General features: G+C 57.4%; 2 protein-coding genes across 4 annotated transcripts in view; one reads left to right on the forward strand and one right to left on the reverse strand.

The window, feature by feature from the left end:
• Positions 1-837, reverse strand: part of TLCD1 (TLC domain containing 1) — a 3,099-nt gene extending 2,262 nt beyond the window's left edge. The window contains exon 1 of the mRNA XM_027767112.1: positions 817-837. The gene's annotated coding sequence lies outside the window, so the exon portion shown is untranslated. The remainder of the gene's footprint in view (positions 1-816) is intronic.
• Positions 838-1,359: 522 nt separating this feature from the next.
• NEK8 (NIMA related kinase 8) lies at positions 1,360-11,169 on the forward strand. Of its 3 annotated transcripts, none has more exons than XM_027767125.1 (17): positions 1,360-1,621; positions 1,845-1,953; positions 2,105-2,220; positions 4,080-4,273; positions 4,738-4,970; positions 5,225-5,356; positions 5,791-5,999; positions 6,132-6,211; positions 6,294-6,475; positions 6,585-6,735; positions 7,381-7,457; positions 7,781-7,898; positions 8,682-8,832; positions 9,054-9,217; positions 9,314-9,472; positions 9,664-9,929; positions 10,173-11,169. In XM_027767125.1, the coding sequence occupies exons 3-17, from the start codon at positions 2,174-2,176 to the stop codon at positions 10,230-10,232; spliced, it is 2,223 nt and encodes a 740-aa protein (XP_027622926.1). In that variant the 5' UTR covers positions 1,360-1,621; positions 1,845-1,953; positions 2,105-2,173; the 3' UTR covers positions 10,233-11,169. The 3 variants fall into 3 exon arrangements, with proteins under 3 accessions (XP_027622926.1, XP_027622927.1, XP_006165523.1); XM_006165461.3 differs by having other exon boundaries at positions 1,362-1,621; positions 9,664-9,822; positions 10,173-11,160; XM_027767126.1 differs by having other exon boundaries at positions 1,845-2,220.
• The last annotated feature ends 234 nt before the right edge of the window (positions 11,170-11,403 follow it).

The following is an 11,403-nucleotide window of genomic DNA, read 5'->3' on the forward strand; positions in this document are numbered from 1 at the left end:
AGGGGATGTCCTGGGGCCGCCGCCGCCGAGGCACCCCTCGCTGGCGCTTCACGACTGCCGACCGCTTGGCCTCATTCACCCGTGTCCCCACTTTCCCTGGCCACCGGCTCCCTCGGCCTGGGGGAGAACTCCCCCCGCCTTCAACTCCTTGCTGGGCAGAGCGGGGCGGGACCCGTCACGCACCCACGTCCCTGGTCGTGGGCAGGGGTCTCCGCCCAGACTATCTTCTGGCCAGGAGCGTGTACCTGCGTCCCTCACGAGTAGGTGCTTAGGAACTGTTGAGTCACCCACTTTCCCTGGCCACCGGCTCCCTCGGCCTGGGGGAGAACTCCCCCCGCCTTCAACTCCTTGCTGGGCAGAGCGGGGCGGGACCCGTCACGCACCCACGTCCCTGGTCGTGGGCAGGGGTCTCCGCCCAGACTATCTTCTGGCCAGGAGCGTGTACCTGCGTCCCTCACGAGTAGGTGCTTAGGAACTGTTGAGTCACCCATCACCACCTCTCCTTCCAGCCCGCTCTTGGGCTCCTGGGGCCGAGCGGCTGTCACAGTCCTCCCTCTGACAGTCCCAGCCCTCCCTCCTCCCTGGAGGCTGGGGCGGGGAAGATTGCGGATTTGCCCAGACGGCTGAGGTGACCCTCACTCTCCAGGCCCGTGGACCAGAGCGGTTGCGGCTCCTGGCCACTAGGTGTCAGGCTGTCCTCACTATGGTGCGGGATTCCCGCCCGCCTCTAAGGCGCAAGGCAGCCGGGGAAAGTTGGGCAGACCCCGGACTGAAGAAGGAATGGCCAGAGCTGGTGGGGAAAGGGAAGAGGTGTACCTGTTGGCGAGGCTTGTCGGGGGCAGGAGAGAGAGAAAAGAAGAAAGGAGAATCCCGAGGGGCAGAGAGCCAGGGGCTAAGCCATTTGGGTGTTTGCTCTGCTTCTCCTGATGGCTCCACGGTTACACATTAACCCCTGGGAACTCTCTGGGTCAACCAAGGCCCAGGCGGTTTCTAGGTGAGAGTACGGGTGTCCCCGGTGAGCGGTTCTGCCCCTCTACACGCTCTGCTCTGCGCAGCTAGTCCGCAGCGACTGGGGGCGCTCATGGGGCCTTTCTTGTTATTCCAGGTGGGCGGGTTCTGGTGTCCTTTGAGGGGTGGGGCAGGAGCAGAAGATAAAGCACTCCTTTTCGTACATTCCTCGCCCACTCAGAAATAGGGACGCTAACCCTTAGCTAATGACCATCTTTCTCCTCCTCTAGAGATTTTATAGAGCTTCCGCCGCGGAGAACCTGGAATAGGGTCATATTAACTAGCCCCCTCCCTGTGGGTAGAAGCCTTGAATCCATCTGCTGGACACTCATTTTTCTTTTTAAGTTTATTTTCATCAGAGAGAAAGAGACATGGGTACCAGCCATAGAGTCTCCAAACTGCGATCCAGCCTCAGACCCATAATGTAGGACCTCGCCCATGTGGCCCATTGATGGTCCCTGCACCAACTCCACTGACGCTACAGCGAGTGGGCCACTTCCGCTCTCACCTTCCCCTCCCTGAATGAGCATGGAGGGGCGGAGTGGAGCGTGCTGACGAGGGCGCAGTGCTCACTAGTCGGGACAGCCTGGAGACCGTGTCACGTCCTCCCCAGGTAAATCAATTTGCACAACTAGGGATTTCCCTGGGCCCTCCCTAGGCAAACACGAAACTAACCCTGCTCCCGTCCCGCCCCACCAGACGAGCGCGCTGACGCTTGGTTCAGTTTGGTCATCTTTTGCGGGCGCGCCAATGAGAATCCGCTTTCTCCTTCTGAAATACGGTCATTAGTGGGCAACGGGGGCCAGCCCTCACTTCCCACCCCACCTGGCCTGCAGGGCTTTCTCTCCCGGTGTGTTACTCCTCCGGTCTAAACAGTTTTGCGAGAGAGGGATCCGGCCACGTGTATGGAAGTTGCTGGTACTGTGCTGGCCACGCCAAGAAATGGTGCGCTGTCCTATTCCTTAGACCCTGCGTGGGCCGGGGTCGGGAGAAAAGTGTTAATACGTCTGGGGGCTGCGGGCAGCGTACAGATCCGCAAAAGCAGGCGCTAAGCGCACCTCCACTTGCTCCGCCCCTCAAATGTCTTGCTGTTTAGGGGCAGGGCTCTGGAGTGGGCAGGTCTGCGCACGCGTGCAGAGGCCTCCGGAAGTAACTCAGGAAAGAGATGGAGAAGTACGAGCGGATCCGAGTGGTGGGAAGAGGGGCCTTCGGGTGAGCGAGGGCTCTGGGGGAGGAAACTGCTGGGGGAGAGAAAAAATAAGCCCCGAGTCTGCCCGTCTAGTCGCTGCCCGACTAGCCCCGCCCAGGTTTCCGGTCCCTGTCGGGTAAGGGAGACTCCGCCTCCATCCAGAGAGATCACGCCCCTTACGAGCCTGTGCGCTCCAGTTAAGTTATGCTAGAATCTTCATTGGTTCAACAAATACTGAGCGCCAGGTATATTCGTCAAGCTCTGCGCATTCAGTCATGACTAAAGCAAGCGTGGTCTTTTCCCTCTCGGAGCTTACAGACTATTGAGAAAGTATACAGTAAGACATTGTTAAATCGGTAAAGTAGTTATGAAGTTGCAGCAGTTCTGTAGGGTTAGCAGGCTGCAAGGACAGAGTACACCACCAGGAAGAATACTTTGGGATGGTTAACTGAGGTGAGATTTTTAAAGCCAGGATTTGAGGAATGAAGGCCAGGAGTCAGAAGGTGAAGGAAGAGATTTTCAGGCAGAGGAAGCAGCATTTATAATGCGATTTGGCTAGCAGGTGACATGTTGGTTGGGTCGCTGGACTCCCACGTGGCTAATCACAGTTCGAGGCGCTGGACATTCCCATTAGCCTACCGTGGTTTAAGTCCTGGACCTGGTGGCTTGCTTTCTCACTTTCCTTCTCTCTCTGTGTGTGTCTCTCTCTGGTCAAATTAAAATAAATGAAAGCATAAATAAAATTTAAAAGATAAATAATTATTTAACAACAACAACAACAAAGATAACCTGGGGCTGGGCATGTAGCATGATGGTTAATGACTCTGGACTCCCACATGGCCAAAGGCAGTTTGAGTCCCAGACGGGGTGGCTTACTTTCTCACTTTCACACATACTGTCCCTCTGTCTCTCTCACTCTGTCCTTCTCTGGTCAAATTAAAATAAGTAAATAAATAAAGTTAAATAAAAACAATTCTTTAAAAAATAAATCAAATAACCTGAGTGGTTCCTATTCATTGAGCATTTCTATGTGCTAGGCACTGTGCCAAGTGCCTTACATGCGTTTTCTCACTTGATGCTCTCAACAACTCTCTGAGGTTGATTTTATTTTCCAGGTGGTGATGTCATGTAACCTGTCCAAACTCGTTAATTAGTAAGAGGAGGAGTCAGGGTTTGAACCCAAGACAGTGAACTCGAGTCTCTGGGAACTTAGAGGTCAAAACGAGCTTTACCTCTTTGTGCCTTTGGTGACACTGAAGTCTCATTCAGACTTTTTTTTTTTTAACCAGAGGGCTTGTGTACTCACCAGAGAGAAAGAGAGAAGAGAGAGAGAGAAAGCATCCTCTGTGGGAATGGTCATGACACAATCCCTTCTCTTCCATCTCTCCCTTCTTTCTGGATTTTGGGCATGCTAGAATACATGCCTAGAGGGTTTCTCAAACCACTGCATCTGGGAATCAAACTGCATAGTCAGTCATGTGAGATCTGGGTGCCTTAACCAGCAGGCCACAAAGCTGGCCCTTACAAAGACTTTTTTAAAGAATTATTTAATTAAATTATTATTATTATTTAACTTGACCAGAGAGAGACAGAGAAAGTGAGACTGCAAGCCACCAGGCCTGGGACTCGAACTACTGCTAGCCATGTGGGAGTCCAGCACCTTAACCACCAAACCATTCCCCCTCTCTCCCCCTCCCCGGGTCTACAAAGAATTTATGATCAATTCTCCCCACTCCCAAGCTCAGTGTTTATGCACTTAGGTAGATGACCTCAGACTGGACGCCCATAGCACTCTTCTCAGGAACGTGCAGTCGCCGGGTCTGCCCTGCGGATCAGTGGCTGGAGGCTCAGTGGGTGTGCACCCCATGCTCTGTGTTCACAGGATCGTGCACCTGTGCCTGCGCAAGGCTGACCAGAAGCTGGTGATCATCAAACAGATCCCCGTGGAAAAAAAAAGGCAGGCGGCCCAGAATGAGTGCCAGGTGCTCAAGCTGCTCAACCACCCCAATGTCATTGAGTACTACGAGAACTTCCTGGAGGACAAGGCCCTCATGATCGCCATGGAATACGCTCCAGGTGAGCCTTCTTCCTTGCGTGGGCCTGGGACAGGCAGACACAGCAGCCAGCTTCCCTCCTTGCCATGGGCGGTGGCTGAGAGTGCTAGCACGGGTTACGGGACCCTATCTTTTTTTTTTTTTTTTTCCCATAAAGGCACGTGCACTCAGGAGAGAAAGAGAGACAGAAAGAGGGGAGGTGAGAATCATCCCCCCCAGGGGGATATTCATGCCACAATCCCTTCTCCTCTATTCTCTCATGATTTAAGACATGCATGTACACGCACCCAGCATGAATTTCAAGCCACCCGTCCTGGATTCAGACCCCAGTCAGCCATGTTGGAGTCCAGCACCCTAACTACTGTACCACCTGCTGGCCCCTATGTGACCCTATCTTGACCCTGATTCCCCATTGCTCTGTTTCACAAAAAGAGAGGTTGTCCCAGGTGTGGAAAGCCTGGATCTTGATTGGTTTCTTGGCCACAGGCGGCACCCTGGCGGAATTCATCCAGAAGCGCTGCAATTCCCTGCTGGAGGAGGAGGCCATCCTGCACTTCTTTGTGCAAATCCTGCTCGCGCTACATCACGTGCACACCCACCTCATCCTGCACCGGGACCTCAAAACCCAGAACATCCTTCTTGACAAACATCGCATGGTTGTCAAGATTGGAGACTTTGGCATCTCCAAGATCCTTAGCAGCAAGAGCAAGGCCTACACGGTGCCTGGGCATGGAGGGACCCCTCCAGGGCGCTAGTTCTTGAGGGCCAAGGCTTATGCTACATCCTCCCCCCACAAACCTGTGCCCCTGGCTAGGTGGTCCTGGAGGAGAAAGCTCCTTGGCCTGCTTTGAGAAGAAGCTGTCCCCAGATGGGCCTTGGGTGCAGTCCCTGTTCCTCCTCAACCCCCCTGCATCCATCCCACCACCCCAACCCCTTCCCACCCAGGGCCGTCATACTGGCTTCCCTCCTACAGGTGGTGGGTACTCCGTGCTACATCTCCCCCGAGCTGTGTGAGGGCAAGCCCTACAACCAGAAGAGTGACATCTGGGCGCTGGGCTGTGTCCTGTACGAGCTGGCCAGCCTCAAGAGGGCCTTCGAGGCTGCGGTGAGTGTGAGCAGGCTCAAGGAACAACCTCTGCTAGCAGCCCACTGCTCTAGCCACTTCTGTTTTTCTTCTCTTGGGACTGAGTCATCTGTCCCTCATCAGATGGTGGACAACCTTGGGGGCAGGGCTATGGCCCTCCCTCAGACTGGGTTTCCGAGGGTAGGGCTTAGGTTTCCCCTAGGCTCAGGGCTTCTGAGGACAGGGCTGCAGCTCCTCTTCCGACTGGGGACCCTCCCAAGAGCAAGACTTGAGTTTCCCCAACAGTGAATATGGCTCCAGCCCCTCTACCACTCTAGGGATTCCTGAAAGCAGGGGGTGGCTCCCCCATCGTCCAGGGAATCTCTTCATCAGGCTGAAGTTGTTACTGCTACCTCACCAGGGGCTGGGGCTGGAGCACCAGGCCCTGGCCATATCCTGACTTGGCACCTTCACAGAACCTGCCAGCACTGGTGCTGAAGATCATGAGCGGCACGTTCGCGCCCATCTCTGACCGCTACAGCCCAGAGCTGCGCCAGCTGGTCCTGAGCCTGCTCAGCCTGGAGCCCGCGCAGCGCCCGCCGCTCAGCCACATCATGGCGCAGCCCCTCTGCATCCGCGCGCTCCTCAACCTGCACACCGACCTGGGCAGCGTCCGCATGCGGAGGCCTGTGCAGGGGCGGGACCCTGGGCAGCCGGGTGGGCACGCAGTGGAAGCACCGGAGGGGATTCTTCCTCATGCCCGAGTGTAGGAATGCCAGGGGGGATACGTGTCCTGAGGCCCCCATCTGTCCTGTAGGGCAGAGAAGTCCCTGGTCACCGCAGCACCCATGGCCCCTGGCAGCACCGGGAGCAGGACCACCAGTGCCCGCTGCAGGGGTGAGTTGGGGCGGACCACAGGTCCCCGCGGACACCTCACCAAGTCAAGCAGTTTAATAGGCCCGATGCACTGCCCCTTTAGGCGTTCCCCGGGGGCCTGTGAGACCAGCCATCTCACCGCCACTGTCATCGGTGTACACTTGGGGCGGCGGTCTCAGCGCCCCCCTGCGGCTGCCGATGCTCAACACAGAAGTGGTCCAGGTGGCAGCAGGGCGCACCCAGAAGGCTGGCGTCACACGCTCTGGGCGCCTCATCCTGTGGGAGGTGAGCCGGCTGGAGAGGTCCTGCAAGGCCGTGTGGGCGGGGACTGCGGGATTGGGAGAGGCGGGACGTCTAGGCCCCGCCCACCCTTCAATGCCCTGCCCCTCCGCAGGCCCCACCCCTAGGCGCCAGCGGAGGCCCAATTCTCCCGGGGGCAGTGGAGCAGCCACAACCCCAGTTTATCTCGCGTTTCCTGGAGGGTCAGTCAGGTGTGACCATCAAGCACGTGGCCTGCGGGGACCTCTTCACGGCGTGCCTGACTGGTGAGCCCGTCAGGGAACTACCCTGAGGGGATCTGGAGGAGGCCCAGGGAGTACCCAATTCCATTGAAAACTGCTCAATGCTTCTTAAGTATTGAGTTTTTGTTTCCATCTTTGTGTGTGTGAGGTTTTGTTTTGTTTTGTTTTTGTTTTTGTTTTTTTGCCATAGGGCATGTGTGCTGCCTCTGGAGAGACAGGGACAGAGAGACAAAGTGAGAAATCACTATCCCCCACACTTCCCACCTCCCAACCCCTGTGGCTTCTCTGGTATTTTGGGCACGCAGACACACGGACATTGCACGAGTTTCAAGCCTCCGGGTCTGGGACTAGAATCACAGTCGTCCATGTGGGAGTCCAGCGCCTTAGCCACTATGCCACGCGCTGGCTTCTGCTACCATCTTGATGAGTTTTGAGATTCCCCTGCACAATCTCCTTCTCTCTACACAGCAGGCCTGGCAAGTTAGGGCTCAGAGAGGCTGTCACTGCTCCAAAGTCGTGCAGGAGGGAAGAGAGACCCCTGTTTTCTATCCTATCTCATCTGTCATGTCCTAGCCCTGAACTTGATCTTGCTGGTCCAGCCTGCAGGTGGATGGGGCTCTCTGGAAAAGCAGTCTAACCTCACCACTTCCTCCTTGCCCTCCTCCCCAGACAGAGGCATCATCATGACCTTCGGCAGTGGCAGCAATGGGTGCCTGGGCCACGGCAGCCTCACTGACATCAGCCAGGTGGGTGTCAGTTGTACCCTGGGGAGGAGTAAGTGAGGGGATGGCATGGAGCCCACCACTGAGAGCCAACATCAGGTTGGGAGCAGGGGAGTTCCCAGCAGCCACAAGTCCCTCTAGCTCCCAAGCTGCACCTGCTCTGGGCCGTAACAGGGGAAGTACAGAAAAATCAGGCTTCCTCAATGCTTGCTACCAGGCAGCACATGCACGTGCGTCTGCCACCTCACAAGAATCTGCAGCTTCCAACTTTGTGCCTGCAGGGGGTACTGAGGCTTGGTGGCTAGTCCCAGGTCTGCCCAGTCTCCCCTTGCTTCCTCCCCCTCTAGCCCACCATTGTGGAGGCTTTGCTGGGCTACGAGATGGTGCAGGTGGCCTGTGGGGCCTCTCATGTCCTGGCCCTGTCCACTGAGCGAGAACTATTTGCCTGGGGCCGTGGAGATGGCGGTAAGCTCACTGCCCTTCCCCAGCCTCTAGGCCTGGTCTCAGCATGTCTAGCTGCAGCATGCTCCAGTTCATACCTACTTTCACCCCTTAGCCCACACTCCTCCCTCTTTTCTCCCAAATTCTGTTCATTCAGAGACTTCCACTGCACACCACATGCCCACCCTACACTGGTGCTGAGACAAGATGAGCAAGGCATGCTTCCTTTCCAGGGCATATAACGTTCAGAGGGTGACATGTATCCAGCAGTAATTTTTTTTAAGGATTATTTATTTATATTTTTATTATCATTATTATCCTTTAATTTGACCAGAGAGAGAGGGAAAGTGAGAAAGCAAGCTACCAGGTCTGGAACTCAAACTGAGGTCAGCCATGTGGGAATCCAGAACCTTAATCCACACCACCTGCTGGCCCCTATATTCAACAATATGTAGTGAAGCCCTTTCGGGGTCAGGCACCAGGCTGGGCACTGGAACTAGAGGTGACTTAGCTACTTCCTGTCCTTCTGAAGGACTCAGTCCGATATGCAGAGAGATGACACATCTCCAGCAAGAGGGCAGACAGCATCAACACTGTACCCAAGGTTCAGTGTGGGAACCCAAGGAACAGCAGTGTCCCCTGGAGGACAGAGGTGGCTTTCAAGGAGGAGGACTGGGACCAGCAGAAGGGCCTAGGAAAGGCATTTCAGGCTCAGAGAACAGCCTTCACGCATGCCATTCCCTTTCTGTGCCCTCATCCTGGCATCACCAGCCCTTGACCTAAGCCCATTCTGATTTTCTCTTGTAGGCAGGCTGGGACTAGGCACCAGGGAGTCCCACAGCTGCCCCCAGCAGGTGCCTATGCCCCCAGGACAAGAAGCCCAGCGGATTGTATGTGGCATCGACTCTTCTATGATCCTCACTGTGCCTGGCCAAGCCCTGGCCTGTGGGAGCAACAGGTAAAGTGCATCGGGCTGATTCGCCGGCCCCCTGGCCCTCCTGGGCCGCTAGCGCTCCACTCGTCATTGGCTACCCCACCAAGAACCAGAACTAAGGGAGGCTAAGGGTGCTGCTTGGTCCCACCCAGGGTGGATCTGTCTCCTGGTGCCCCAGCTCCTTCCCTGACAGGTGGGGGCAGAGCAGCCTGGCAGGTGGATGTGGCCTCTGGCTCTGCCCTCAGGTTCAACAAGCTGGGCCTGGACCGTCTCTCCCTGGGGGAAGAGCCTGCCCCTCACCTGCAAGTGGAGGAGGCCCTGAGCTTCACACCACTAGGCTCCGCACCCCTGGACCGGGACCCCCTGCTGAGCGTGGACCTGGGCACTGCTCATTCAGCTGCTGTGACTGGTGAGGACACGGGCACAGGAGGCCAGAGGGGCTCTCTCCTGGCCTAGGAAGCTCCAGCGAGGCTCCCGTCCTTTCCTCTCCCCCGCTCCGTCACAGCCACGGGCGACTGCTATACTTTTGGCAGCAATCAGCACGGGCAGCTGGGCACCAGTGCTCGCCGTGGGAGCCGGGCGCCCTGTCAGGTTCAAGGCCTTGAGGGCATCAAGATGACGATGGTGGCCTGTGGGGACGCCTTCACGGTAGCCATTGGGGCAGGTGGGTACTGTGGGGACAGATGGGGCAGGATAGGCCTCTAAGCTCAGACCGTCCCCATCCAGGTTTCTCAGGCTGGCTGGTAGGTCACGGTCAGGGCAGGCTCCTCCTGGGGCCGGTCTGGGAGTACAGCTGCTCGCTCAGGCTGTGCACACCCCATGCCCCCACCTCTTCCCTCGGATTCTCTCTGGCAGAAGGTGAAGTGTACTCGTGGGGCAAAGGGGCCCGAGGTCGACTGGGGAGGAGAGACGAGGATGCTGGGGTCCCTCAGCCAGTGCACCTGGATGAGCCACACCCTTACACAGTGACTTCTGTGTCCTGCTGCCATGGAAACACGCTCTTGGCTATTCGCCGTGAGTTCCAGCTTTCTCACCTCTCCCCTGCAAGGGTTAACCCAGCTGGCCCCCTGCCCATTCTCCTATGCCCCAATGGTCACGTCAAAAACATCTTTAGCCCCAAGGTAAATGAAAGCAGAAGTTTCCAGGTAAACCCCGAGCGGCTTGCCTGGCGAGGGGAAGTGTGGGTGCTTCTTGGGCCCCAGAGCTCACGTGTACTCTTACCCTGAGTCCAGTTGACTTTGAACCTCTGTCTCTGGTCTGGCAGGGTCCAGAATCCAGAGCCTAGTGGGAGTGGAGGTGGGGGATGCTTGCTAGAGGCACCGCCCTCTGGGAGGCTGCAAGGGTTTCTCTTTGGTACCCGGCAGCGGTCACAGATGAGCCAGCGCCCCCCTGAGGCACCCGGATACGCTTCTGGACCACCCTGACATTGCCTCTCCTCTGAACGTTCTCAAGGCTGCAGGTGTCTGAGGCATGACTGTCCCCACAGCTCCTTGGAGTGTACCTTCAGTGGGGTCTAAGAGCATGAAGCCTCAGCTCTGGGCCCTTCATATGGAAATCCCCCCAACCCAGCTCCTCCAGCAACCTCCTCTTTAAGTCAGTGTCGGGGTTCCAGCCGGCTGGAGTTGGAGGCTAGCCTTTGGACGCAGGACGACCTCCATAGCCTTGGCCAAATAGGTTGGAGGCTGCTGTGACTCCACCTAGATCCTGCCCTTTCCTCCAGCCCAGTGAGGAAACTAAGTCCCTGGTGCCCACTGGAAGACGGCTCTGGAGCCGTTTTGGAGCAGGACAAGCCTGGGCTTGCCTGGACTGGCCATTAGTGTCCATCAGTCCTGCCTAGCCTCCCCGTTCATTGCCCGAGGCAGAGGTCTGAGGGAGGGCTGCCAGCCACCGCCTCCACCCCTTTATCCCGAGGCAGAGATTTACACAACCTCTTTTGGCCTCCCTCGCCCTGCGGGATATTACTGCAGAGGATCCCGCCGAAGGCTGTCTCCCATGTCTTTGCCCAGAACCAGGTTGAGGCGAAGGGCAGCTAGTCAGACCAGACCAGTTTTCCAGATGACTGAAAATAGCGCAATAAAAGCCTCAGCTGCCTGCCTGCCTGGAGTGTGGTCTCTACAGGGGTGGGGACGGCGGCTAGATACCCCGGACTGGGCTGGGCCTGATCTCGGTTGCAGTGCTGTGGCCAGGGGAGGAATGTGGGCGCAGCCGGAGGCTGGGGGCAAGGTTCCTCTGGCCCGGCGCCCGGCCCATCCTCCTCAACCCCAACTGGGTTCCCGGGATCCGGTTGCCAGGCTTCAGCTGCCTAGCACCTGGAAGCTGGGGCCCCGGCCCCCGGGCGGCGCGTGGCCCCCGAGACTGAGCTGTTGACTGCGGAGAAGCAAACCTTTGTGGCGCGCGCGGCCCGCCCCCTTCTCCGAGGCGCACTCCCGGGGGCCCTTCGCCCCACCTCAGCGCCCGGGCCCCCAGCTCCGGGGAGCAGGAGAGCCACGGTCTCGCTCCCCTAGGGGAAAGAGAAGCCCCTGTTTCCGGCTATGGGGGCGCCTGACTCACTTTCGTAGCCCCGGGCGAAAGTCTTGCGCTCGGGGGTGGGCGGGG

The sequence above is a fragment of the Tupaia chinensis genome, unplaced genomic scaffold, assembly GCF_000334495.1.
Source record: "Tupaia chinensis unplaced genomic scaffold, TupChi_1.0 Scaffold143921_1, whole genome shotgun sequence".
In the NCBI taxonomy this organism is placed as follows: Eukaryota; Metazoa; Chordata; class Mammalia; order Scandentia; family Tupaiidae; genus Tupaia; species Tupaia belangeri.

Coding starts and splice junctions, on each gene's coding strand:
- NEK8 (XM_027767126.1), top strand. CDS start 2,174: ATGGAGAAGTACGAGCGGATCCGAGTGGTGGGAAGAGGGGCCTTCGG. Junction 6,000..6,131: donor GGCAGCGTCCGCATGCGGAG/GCCTGTGCAGGG, acceptor TCTGTCCTGTAG/GGCAGAGAAGTCCCTGGTCA. Junction 7,899..8,681: donor CTGGGGCCGTGGAGATGGCG/GTAAGCTCACTG, acceptor TTTCTCTTGTAG/GCAGGCTGGGACTAGGCACC.